We start from the raw sequence: 12,151 nt of genomic DNA, 5'->3' as shown, positions 1-12,151 counted from the left end.
TTTGGCCTGCATATCCAGATTCTCTATTTATTCTCTATTTATTCTCTATCTATTAATCTACAGAGTTGTTCATTTGTTTGATCAGAATCTGACTGAAGGCTGTTTTGCTCCTGACTGATGGAGCACAGTTCTCTGTATTGACCGCAGTTGCTTTAAAGTGGTGATTTGCCCAAAAATCTAATAATCAGCCAAGACATGTTTGGTGCTGCAGCATTTCTACCCAAACACTGTGAAAACTACATTTGTTAATCATCACACATTTTTGAGTTGTAAAAATGTGAACATGTAGCTCTATCATTTAGAGAGGTTTTACACCAAACCAATTTCAAAGATTTATATTTCATTTAAGTCTACAATTATGTGTAATAAAGAGGTTTAAATGTTGAGAACTTGCTGGAGTTATGCATAAGGTAATTTCAAGGGCACTTGCTTATGTTGTTCTTATGTGGAAATATTCCTGAAGTATTGCAATTTTATATTTTTGCAATATTGCCCACCTCGAACTTGATGATTGCACTATATGACTACAGATTTTGTGACTCATTCGTCCATTTGTATAGGTAACAGTGTGTGTTACAGTGCCTATTAGAAATTGATTCCTGAAAGTAGTTGATTTAAACACGTCTTTTCTGTGTTAACTTGTTGCTTCTACATTAGCTTTATTTGCTTCTTAACTCCAGTACAAACCCAAAGAAGCAAACTCCAGATTCCAGACATGTCTTGCCTGATTGACTATACTTGGAGTTTTGGGGGGGTGTGTAAATTAGATTTTTGGCTGAACCATTGCTTTGATATAACCGGTGTAGCTGGAGGTGTTAACCTCAGTGCAGCAGCCTGTCTTGCAGAGAATTGTGCTTCTTCTGTCCAGTTTGAGAGCAGCAGGATCCTGGCCCGTGGGGCCTCGGTGTCTGGTTGTGGGGGGAGTGGGGTGGGTTGGACAGGGGCACGAGTCTATCCTGGGACTGCTGCTGCTGCTGCTGCTTCTTTGTGGCTGTGAAAAAAAAACCTTCACATCGTCCGTGTTCTCTACAGCCCTGCGTAACTTTGCGCTCTCTTACAGAAGCAGAAAAACATTGCTGGGGCTCTGGCCTTCTGGATGGCCAATGCCTCAGAGCTGCTCAACTTCATCAAGCAGGACAAAGACCTGAGTCGCATCACGCTGGACGCACAAGACGTCCTTGCACACCTCGTCCAGATGGCCTTCAAGTAAGTATGGAGTCAACTAATATACCGTATCTTTTACACCATAAGGCACACTATTAGTAAATGTAAATTTTCTGGTCTATTTTTCATACACAAGGCGCAGCGATTTATAAGACGCATTTAAAGCGGCACTTGTTAGGTACAGGGGTGTCTCCATGTTTCCTTTCTAATCCAGCAGCACCTAGTGGTGAGACTTGTAAAGCTAAGCTAAGTTAAGTAAACAAAACTTGAATTCTTAAAAAACAAAACAAAACAAAAAAAAAACATTCAGACAAGTCAGACTAGTTTAACGAGCGCTGGGTGTTAATCTACACAGATTTCTCTCCTGAAAACTGTTTATTTGGGTAAGTAATGCGCTTCCATTTATTTACAGTAAGCTTAGATTTCTAGATTTCCATTAAAGCTTGTGCATTAGCATTAGCTAATTAGGCTAATGCCGCTAATGTCTCCTTACTGCCATTCAACAGCGCTACTCGGTTTGGTAAACCAGGGAAATATTAGCTAGTTGTTCGTCCCACAAAGCTTATTTTAACTCGTTAAAAGCACAGGCTACAGGCCGATAATACTCACCTCTGAATGGCCAAAAAGCTAGCGCTGAGCGGGTAATTCTAACGCTGCTCCAGCAGTGCTAGTCAGGGTTAGCAGCAGATAACAGGGCGATAAAACTCACCTATGAATGGCAAAAAAGCTAGCGTTTAGCGGGTAATGCAAATACTGCCCAAGCAATGCTAGCTGGGGTTAGCCATAGACTACAGGCGCATAATACTCACCTCTGAATGGCCAAAAAGCAATGGCTTAGTGGGTAATGCTAATACTGCCCCAGCAGCCTTAGCCAGGGTTAGCAGCAGACTACAGGCCAATATTACTCACCTCTAAACTGGGAAAGGGCGGTTAGCAGCTAATGCTAATGCTACTCCAGCCCTGATGCTGGAGAACTAAACTGAAACTCATATTATAACACTCTACTTCAGCAAAGTGGCTTTACTGCTCCTTACAACCTGACTGGTAAAATTCATAAATAAGATGCACTAGATTATAAGGCCCACTGACCATTTTTGGAAAAAAATAAAGTATTTTAAGTGCACCTTAAAGTTCAATAAATACGGTACATGCACAATAATAGGCCTGTAACCAGTAATTACAATATGAACTGTATTGTACATAACCTGGACATAACCTCAATAATATTTAGCTTTGTGTTAAGCTTTTTAAATGTTTTAATCCTGTTTACATTTTAAATCCAATTACTACATTGTTTTTAATACATATTTACATTAAAGGCCTTGCAGTCATATATTGTGCAATTCAAGTCAATAATATAATTGACATAGCATGACAGGCCTAACACAGATGTATTATCACTCAGTGAATCTTCAATTTAGCTGTAATAAGTCTAGTTTTGCCTAGAGACACAGACATATGCCTTGTCAGGACTGTGCCTTGTCATGTTTTTTTTTTGTAGAAAGGGAGTTCAGGTAATACAAACCATATGTGTGTCAGGTGTTCTGACAGCGTAGTCAGATGATTTGAAAATGGTTTGTAAAATTGCTGGGGGAAATCTGAGCTTGGTTGCCTGCCTCTGCGTGAACGAAGACACACACATTCACTGCAAATACACACTCAGCCCAAACTGCTCACCCTCAGCTGTCTTCTCTTAATACTTTAAAGCATTTGGCAGCACCAGCCCCAGTACTAACCAAATGCACCAACATGTGACATCACAAGTCATTTCAGGAATGTTGTGTAACTTAATTGCTTTGTTTTTATTCTTTATGGTCATACAACACTGCTGTTAAACTCCCATTGCCCGTCGCCAGCGTGTATATATGTGCGTGGAAGCTGTGTGCAAGGAATGTTCTGGGCCTGGCTTGTACTGGCTGGGATTTAGTCTGAGCAGAGTCTGTCTGCTGTCTTTTAATACCTCTCTGATGGCCAGCTGAAATAACCTGCTCATTTTGCTCCTCTATGTGGTTTGGGAGATGGCTGGGGTCTTTGTTTGCTGAGTGAGGAAGGAAGTTCTAAAGGAAGTTCCTTTCCATCCCCATTCCCAACCCCATCCCCTGTTTGCTTTACTGTGTTTGTTTTATTCTCATTGATCCAAATGTTCTTACATCACCTGTATGTTGTGTTTTGTGTGTTTTCCCTCAGGTACTTGGTACACTGTTTGCAATCAGATCTGAATAACTACATGCCTGCGTTCCTAGACGACCCTGAGGAGCAGAATCCACAGAGGCCTAAGATAGGTGAGCAGAAAGATCCTGATCTAATTTGTGTGAACATAATATAGAGGAACTGTTCTGTGCATCTTTTCCTGGAGGATTCAAAGTAAACATTGACATTGCACATCAGTAGGAGCCCCCTTGTGGAGTCTGTGTGTTACTACAGGTTATAGTAGACTTCATAGCTGACTTTCATGCTCATGTACTATGAAATGTTATGCTAAGGAGGTGTGAAACACACACAAGAACAGCTCTCAGTAGAGCTACACAGTAGAATAGAACACACTGCCAGGCATGAGTAAGAGGGGTATAAAACCCTGCAGCACTGAGCTGTGGAGCAGTGGAACTGTGTTTTCTGGAGTGATGGTGCTCCATTCAGTACTTTTGAGATACTGAGTTGGAGATTAAGGATGAAGTGGGGTGCTGATCATCCAAAATCCTGACGTCATTAATGTTCTTGTTGCTGAATGCATTCAAATATTCACAGTATTGCTCCAGAAATGTAGTAGAAGACGCTTCCTGGACAGTAGAGACAGTTACTCCAACGATAGCAGGATACAATTTTTTTAAATACCCTTGAAAAAACAATGAATTATAAGGTGTCCGAAGATTTTTGTGCATATTATTATTTATTTTACATACTATTTTTGTTCGTATACCATTTATATTATTCATCACAGTGGAATGATGCAACATTTCTATTGTGTTTTTTTATTATGGAAATATCATATATCAATTGATATATAATATTTCACTATATTGGGGGGAAAATGGCATCATGGCACCGCTAACAAAGAAACACAATGTAATGTATAGTTACACACACAGAGAAAGACCTGATTAAATAAGGGTAATATTGGAGTCTTAGCAAAATTCTGAAATGAACTGCCACAAAATTTAAACAAACTTTTAGTGCAACTTAGTTTTCATCTTTAGTTATTGCTAGCCATGTTGTTGCATGTGGTCAATCTATAGTTTTAACTCTGTATATGTGAACTGGATTGTGTAACTGGATCCCTGTTCTTTCCTCAGAGGATGTGTTGCACACTCTGACTGGTGCCATGTCGTTGCTGCGGCGTTGCCGTGTCAACGCAGCCCTCACCATCCAGCTGTTCTCTCAGCTCTTCCACTTCATCAACATGTGGCTCTTCAACAAGCTGGTGACTGAGTCAGACTCAGGCCTGTGCTCACACTACTGGGGCGCCATCCTGCGCCAGCAGCTCAGTCACATAGAGGCCTGGGCTGAGAAGCAAGGGCTGGAGCTGGCTGCAGACTGCCACCTCAGCCGCATAGTGCAGGTAATCCCACACACCATCTTCACCTTCCCTACAATCACTTCACTATTTATCTGTAAACCATCAAAGCACTTCACAGGCTTCATTTGTTCCTGTGTCAGCTGTTCCTGACTGTTATCTCTCTGTTTAGGCAACGACTCTTCTCACTATGGACAAATACTCTGTGCAAGATGTGCAGAACATCAACAACACTTGCTTCAAACTCAACTCTCTGCAGCTCAATGCCCTCATGAGCAACTATCACTGTGCCCCAGATGAGCCCTACATCCCTCATGTGAGTGATATCCTCCTTTATCTTTCATAAGAAAGAGAGAAAAAGGAAGCTCTTAGGATTTTTTTGCTTAATGCTGCATTCATCCTCATTCATGTTAATGGGATTTCCTTAATATGAAACATAATAGGGTAATATTGAGGTAAACAAAGAATATATATATTGAGATTATGTCTATATATTGTATGATAAGTCTGTACAACAGGCCTGCCTTCAGATTTGTAGTTACAGACAACATGTACACATTTTGTCCTCCCAGTATGCTTGTGCAGTTCCGTGTTCTAAAGTACGTATATTGTTTGATCTTGGCCATCCACTACTTTCATCCACGCTTCGCTTTCCGCCGAAAAGTTAAAACAGTGTCACTGTGCTGAAGACTCTAAGGCCCCTCTCTCTCTTTCTCTCTCAGTACATTAGAATATTCTACTTTTAAAAGCCTCCAAAAATACAGAGAAGTACCCTCATTTAAAAATAAATGATTTTAATTCTGATTAATCAAAGAATATTGTGTTGATTGATACTATATTACAAATATTTTAAGTGATAGACATGACAAATATAATATAACTTAATTTTGCAAATCTAAAGCTCTTTATGTGCTCTTTTATTTACATTTATAAGTACCCCTAATTAAAAAGATTAATTTGATTAATCTTGATTTACACATGTGTACAGTTACATATTTGCACTGGTGATTTTTATGTTTTTGTTTGTTTTAAGGAAATAAAAAAAAATCCTTAAATATATTGTTTCCATGAATATATTGAGTAACCAATTTGTGTCCTTCAAGAAGCGCAGGCTAGTACAATATAAAGCTTGAGCGAACACATTTTTGAATAATTGGGGGGTTGTGGTCGTTAATTGGAGGGGGGGGTTACTTATAAAATCTTTCAAGGTCTGGCAGGTCTGCTTTCTAGTGAATAGGAATGGAAAGTCATTGTTGATGGTAATGGAAACATGTTTTTTGTGGTTGTCTGCAGGAGCTAATTGATCACGTAGTAGCTGTGGCAGAGAACACAGCGGATGAACTGGCTCGAAGTGATGGGCGAGAGGTCCAGCTGGAGGAGGATCCTGACCTGCAGCTCCCCTTCCTGCTGCCTGAGGACGGCTACTCCTGCGACGTCGTCCGCAACATTCCCAACGGCTTCCAGGAGTTTCTGGAGCCGCTCTGTCAGAGAGGTAGGGAGGATTAGCAGCACTCAGATGTTAAAGTTGTGCGCGTTCTTGCCGTGTTTCGGTGAAATGCCAGTGGCTGGTACGTGTTAAGAGGAAATCAGGTTGTTCTCGTTTATTTAATGATGATGTGTAGCCAGTGGAATGCAGTTAGTTAAGGTCTCACAGAAAGACCTGTTCTGTTTGTTCTCTCTCTTATCTGTGTTTGTTTTTCACCCGAGAGAGACGTGGGAGTGAGTGAGTGAGTGAGTACCCATACATGTGAGAGAAAGAGTATAGTAGAGTGTGTGGTCTTCTGCAGCTTTTGAAGGTATATGCTGACCTGCTGTTTCCTCTTTCTTACAGGCTTCTGTCGTCTGACCCCTCACCCTCGTTCTCCAGGCACCTGGACCGTCTACTTTGAAGGAGCAGACTGTGACAGCCACTTTTCCACTGACAACTCAGAGCTGGTAGGTCACATCAGTCATAAAGGTCAAATATGATAAATAGACAAACACTCTAAAGCCTAATAGCGTGGTTGTGGCTACTCATGTTCTAGATTGTGAAGTACCTACATTTTGTCATATCAGCATGTCTCTGATTAAATGACGTCACAGTAATATAAACCACTAACAAGCTCAGAGTAGCTCCACACTTCACCGGTAAAATTCAGAGTGCCTTGACATTTTAAACGAGTCACTGTACATTTTACAAGTGCAGGTAGTTTATTAAAAACTCTGTTTATACACACAGTACATTCAGATACTTCTCCCAGCGCCACCATCTCATAATTACGTCACGATAAGTAACTGATGAGCACGGATGAATAGGTAGGATAGGGGAACCGATTACAAAATGAATTCAGTGGAAATGCATGAATATTATAGAGATATTTTCAGCAACATCTGGAATTCATGCGTTTCCACTTTGAGCTTGTTAATGGTGTAGAAAATAGTGTTTTCTTTGCAACACATAGGCAACACTGTGCCCGTATTGCTAGCATTGTAAGCCTTTTAAGAGCATCGGCTAAAAGCGCTGTATTTCAGAATGTGGGGATAAACAGAAGTGGGCTAGTTGATGAAATTTCTTAGTTGTTATTCAGTACACCCCAAGTCCATTTTACGCTGGATTTCTCCTTTAAAGAATTTTACACTGCACTATATATGTATATTAAAAAAACACTATCCAAATACTCTCCTTTGCTCAATACACTGTTTTTAGTTTACTTAAAAAGTTACTCAAAATGACTAAAAATGCTCATAGTAATAAAATTCTGTTAGTGTTTTTTAAACAGTGAAGATATCTGTACTAAAAAGCAATATAGTGTATTATGGTAACAAAATTTACCTCAAAACAATATTATATTGGTATCTTGCCCCACCCCTACTGTCCGTATTACACAGAAATACAGGAACGCATCTAAATCCAGTGTTGTAGCGGACCTACCTCAGTGTAAGATTTCAGTCAACACCGGTTACATCGCAGGGGCTAATTAGTGACCAAGAGCGCTGTGGGGACTGGCTGTAAATGATAGCCTTCACCTCACCCTAATCACACAAAGCCCCCAAATTGTACTGCTTTCCCTGTAATTGCCCTGTTTTTCCTGACTCGGTTTTCGTGCGTCGTGCCCGGGCGGCCCCAGACTGAGCCGGAGCGGGAGCCAGTGTTGAGTGTTGGAGCGCTACGCAGCCTTTGATTAATGCAGCCTCACCTCGTGCCAAACGGACCCGCCCCCGCACCTCCGATTTTCCTCCCTCGTCTTCTCTCCATCATCGCAGCCGTGCTGTGGCAGGGATCACTGCCCTCTAGGTTTATCAAAGGCTTGAAATATTGCTGTACAAACTGCAGCGGCTCCCCACTGACCAGGGGTTACAATGTGGCTTCCCTCGAAACCACATACACATTGAGAGCTTTCATAACGGCGGGTTAACATGAGGAGACAGACGTGCACAAAATATACCCGTTATTGGTGCACTGCTTTGGGTGAAATTTTATTTTCCTATTACTGAGCAGTGTAAACCTGTCAGAAGCACCACCCTGCCCTGTAAAGTGCAATAAATGTGGACTTAATTGAGAGAGATTCGAGCGTTGTATGCACTAATGTTTAGATTAGTGGTGTATGCACTAATGCTGACTGCACTAGTGCTAAATGCACTTGTGCTGAGTACAGTGCTGTCTACAGCATTCTGTGTTGTGTGAATGCACTAATGTATAGCTCATGTCTGTATGCTGTAATGTTTAGTTCAGTGCTGCATGCACTATTCTGAATGCACTAGTGCAATGCTGTCTACAGGTGTTCTGGATGTACTAAATGAATGCCAAATACACTGCTGACTACACTAGTGCTGAATGAAGAAGTGGTGAATACATGCGTGCTGAGTGCACTACTGCCGAGTGCAGCGCTGACTAAATCAGTGCTAAGTGACTATAGTAGTGCTGAATGCACTATAATGGCATCTATAATATGGGTTATGAGTTCAAAACTTGGATTTAGCAAGCTGCCACTGTTGGGTCCTTTAGCAAAGCCTTTAATGATCACTGCTTCCTGCTACCTGCTCCGGGCATGAGTGCTCACTGTCTCACTGTTTGTCACTGATTGTATGTTTACTAGTGTGCGTGTTTGTATTCACTGCACGGATGCTTTAAAAGCAGAGGCTAAATTGCATGCTTTTAAACACAGGAATGGTGATTATAATTATTTTGTCGTTAATGCACTAATGCCTGACTTCAGTGCTGGCTGCGCTAATGCTAAATGCAAAAGTGTTGAGTGCATATTATGTATATTATTATGTATATTATCACTAAAGTACTTGTGCTGAGTTGACTATATTGTGACATTGGCTAGTCTGGATACACTAGTGTTGAATACAGGGCTTAATTCACCTGTGCTGAATGCAGTTCTCAATGCAGTTTCCAGTTGTGGTTATTGAGTGGACCTAATCCAGATCCACAAGTGAAGTGGATGCATTAGATTAGTGAGAACAGAAGAATCTCCGGGGGCAGGGCCGGGAAGCACTGTTTCAGTGCACTGGGGCTGTGGGTGGGAGCGGCCGTGGCTCATTGCCTCTCTGTGGGAAGCTGGCCCCTCTCTCTCTCCCTCTTTCTCTCTCCCAGGCCGTCCCGTGTGGAAAGAAGCCCGTTGAGGCCTCGGCGCGCTCTCTGGAGCCGACGCATGTGGCTTTCATTCTTGATTCCTCTCCAGCACCCGCTGTTTCTCCCTGTGGTCGGCCCCGCTCTGAGAAACAGCAAAAACCACCACTCTACGTCTTCCCCTGCTCCCTCCTTCATTCAGCCAGTCTGCTGCTGGGACACACACCATACACAGCTCAGAGAACAGCGCTAGATCTGTCTCACTGTTCTACTCTTCTCCTAGCTTTTTTGTTTTCTGTTTGTTTGGGGTTTTTTTCCTTTCCTTTCCCACATACTTTTCCTACTCTCACCAACTCACCTGTCTGCTCTCTCCATAGCCAATGAGGAAGGAACCAGAAGTTGTGACTGTGACACTGAAGAAGCACAATGGCATGGGCCTCAGCATCGTGGCAGCCAAGGTAAGAAGAGCAGCTCTGTATTAGCGATGGTTGTGAACTGATGACAAAATCAAAATACTTGGAATTTCAGAGAACATTTCACATTGCGTAAAGCTCTACTTTGGGTGGTCAGACTGATATTAGATATGAAACGGAAAGAGTTCTAAATAGTAACGGAAATATTTTTTGGGCTATTGCATTAGTGAAAATATACTTTGTTTCCATATATAAGAATTTAAATATTATTAAAATATTCTCTGTAAAAATACCTTTAACCAAACAAAGTGGCCACATGGTTATGTGCAGAACAATTGCTTAAGCTAAAAAAAAAACTAAAGGGAACCTTGTTAAGAAACACTGTTGGTTAATAAAGAGCCTTTTCCTAAAGGCTGATGTATTATGTTTGATGGTTTGATAGTATGTTATGGAAGCACTAATGTGTGACATGATGAAGGTGTGGCTTTTGACACTCTTGACTCTTTGATCAGAGCTTGTTGAGACGTGTGTGTTGTGTTCTCCTGCTCTGCTTGTTCAGAAACACATGCTTTGTTTACATCTGCCAATATTACCTCTGTCTGAATGGGAAACATTCAAATTGGAATTCAAAACTGAGCCGTAAGCAAATCACTCCTCCAGGATATACATGTCCTTGGTGCTATCAATAACATACACTATTTTGTTGTTTCCCTATGTTGGAAAGATATATGTAGCGATAACCTCTTTGACAACATCTGTTTAGCTCAAACACTTGCTTTTTCATGCGCTTGTTGTAAAATGCTATGCTATAAATAAGAGCTAGAGCTTTCAAATAAATGTAGAAACAATAGAATGTATAATGAGATGTAATTTTAGATTTGTCATCTTTAGCTGAAAAAAGCTTTTTAAAAACTTTTTGTCAGATTTAGCTCCTAGATTGCCACCTTTGCTTTGCCGAAGTGTAAACACGCACGTGTTCCTCCTACTTTGCTATTGTTTGCAGCTGGCTGGACTCCGCCAGGGCTGTTTTCTGTAGCTTTTTTAAACTGAGAATGTTCAGGAGCGTCTCTTTGTCCCCACATGGGATAAGTTGCCTGAGGGAGAGGGAGAGCAGCAAAGCTTCTGTTCATTCTCGAAATGAAAGCTCTCTCCATTTTTTAGAAAGGGTTTGGGACAAGGAGGGGGGGTACCCCTCTGCTTGTGTTTTATAACTTCAGTTTTTAAACATTAGATGAGTCCATGTGCTAGAGGAAGGTGGTAGAGAGCGGGAAAGGGGTGGAAGAGGGAGGGAGGGAGGGAGGGAACGGCAGGAGGAGGGGAGGAAGGGGGGGTTCGCAGAGACAGCCTGACTGAGCGAGGGAGTGGAGAGTAGGATCAGGAGAAGAGAGGAGGAGAGCAGTTGTGGACTGTAGACTTTTGCCCTGGTGTGCACACACAGCTGGGGGAAGCTCTGAAAGTTCTCTCAAACTGTGGCAAGACAGGAGCCGTTACACAACAGTCGTCAGGATAGGGCATTTCCTACACTGGGTGCTGCTGCTGTTGCTCTTTACCAGATGCTGTTTTAACATGTAGGACCTTTTGCCTTTATTCGTCCACACCTGGGAACACGCTCACTGATCTGTCTGCTGCTTTCGGATCTAGCTCATTCAGTGGCAAGGTCCTTCAGACATCTACAGTTCTTCCAGAAAAGCAGCACCATGTGGTTCTCTGTAGTCGGGAGGAAGGACCAGTCGGTGAGGCACTGCTTGGGTTGGCGCGTGGGTGGGTGGGTGTGTGTGTGTTGTGTGTGTTTTGAGTTGAATGTATAAGGAAACTCTGGCAGATGTTTGGGTGCTGGTGGGCTGAGGGGGAAATGGAAGCACAGACGCCTATTCATTCCATCTGTCTGGCCAGAGTTTACTTCACAATTAGAATCGTTGGCTACTTTTCCTCTCCAGGTGGTTGGTGCATTATTGCTCAAGGTTTCTTGCTCCCAAATGTTCCATTTAAAAAAAGTCTGGCACTTTTGTTTTAACACTGTTGTGCGACGTGAAGAATTCTTACACAAAGCCTCTTTCTCAGACTAAACACGGCTCGTTTTTTCTGTTTGTTTGTTATCTCTGTGTCAAGGACGTTGGATAAATGACTTGTGTGCATGTGTTTTTTTTTTTTTTGTGGAACTTGACTAGCCGTGTTGCCCGTGTTTAGCAGTTTGTGTCTACTGTTTGTGTCATTATTATTAATAATAGTCTATCGTTAAAGATTTGAACATGAATTTTAATATTTATACAAAAGTAATCTTGACTTACGTTGATGTGTAGTTTTATTGGCTGGCCAAAAAAATAAAACAGAATTGGATGATAATTACAAATAACACTGAAAGGACTTTTAGGCTTGGTAGGTTTGGTAATGTTTACATTGATATACATAAACCATTATTTCGCTGCATGCTATTTAAACATAATTTTGATGTATTTGCAATTGTGGGTGTAGGGAATGAGCTAGACACTTTAATTATCTATGTTACCT

The 12,151-nt window shown here is 41.6% G+C and overlaps 1 protein-coding gene across 17 annotated transcripts in view; it reads left to right on the top strand.

Annotated features, from left to right (window-relative positions):
- afdna (afadin, adherens junction formation factor a) overlaps nucleotides 1-12,151 on the top strand; it is a 136,084-nt gene that overhangs the window by 94,423 nt on the left and 29,510 nt on the right. For all 17 annotated transcript variants that reach the window (XM_022662865.2, XM_022662850.2, XM_022662848.2 and 14 more), the window contains 7 exons: nucleotides 1,061-1,206; nucleotides 3,352-3,446; nucleotides 4,455-4,720; nucleotides 4,848-4,991; nucleotides 5,969-6,167; nucleotides 6,507-6,610; nucleotides 9,608-9,688. In XM_022662865.2, coding sequence (XP_022518586.2) covers nucleotides 1,061-1,206; nucleotides 3,352-3,446; nucleotides 4,455-4,720; nucleotides 4,848-4,991; nucleotides 5,969-6,167; nucleotides 6,507-6,610; nucleotides 9,608-9,688 — 1,035 coding nt within the window. The remainder of the gene's footprint in view (nucleotides 1-1,060; nucleotides 1,207-3,351; nucleotides 3,447-4,454; nucleotides 4,721-4,847; nucleotides 4,992-5,968; nucleotides 6,168-6,506; nucleotides 6,611-9,607; nucleotides 9,689-12,151) is intronic.

Source organism: Astyanax mexicanus, chromosome 1 (assembly GCF_023375975.1).
Source record: "Astyanax mexicanus isolate ESR-SI-001 chromosome 1, AstMex3_surface, whole genome shotgun sequence".
Classification (NCBI taxonomy): Eukaryota; Metazoa; Chordata; class Actinopteri; order Characiformes; family Acestrorhamphidae; genus Astyanax; species Astyanax mexicanus.
Note: the sequence above shows the minus strand (reverse complement) of the source record. Positions and strands in the feature narration are given on the sequence as shown.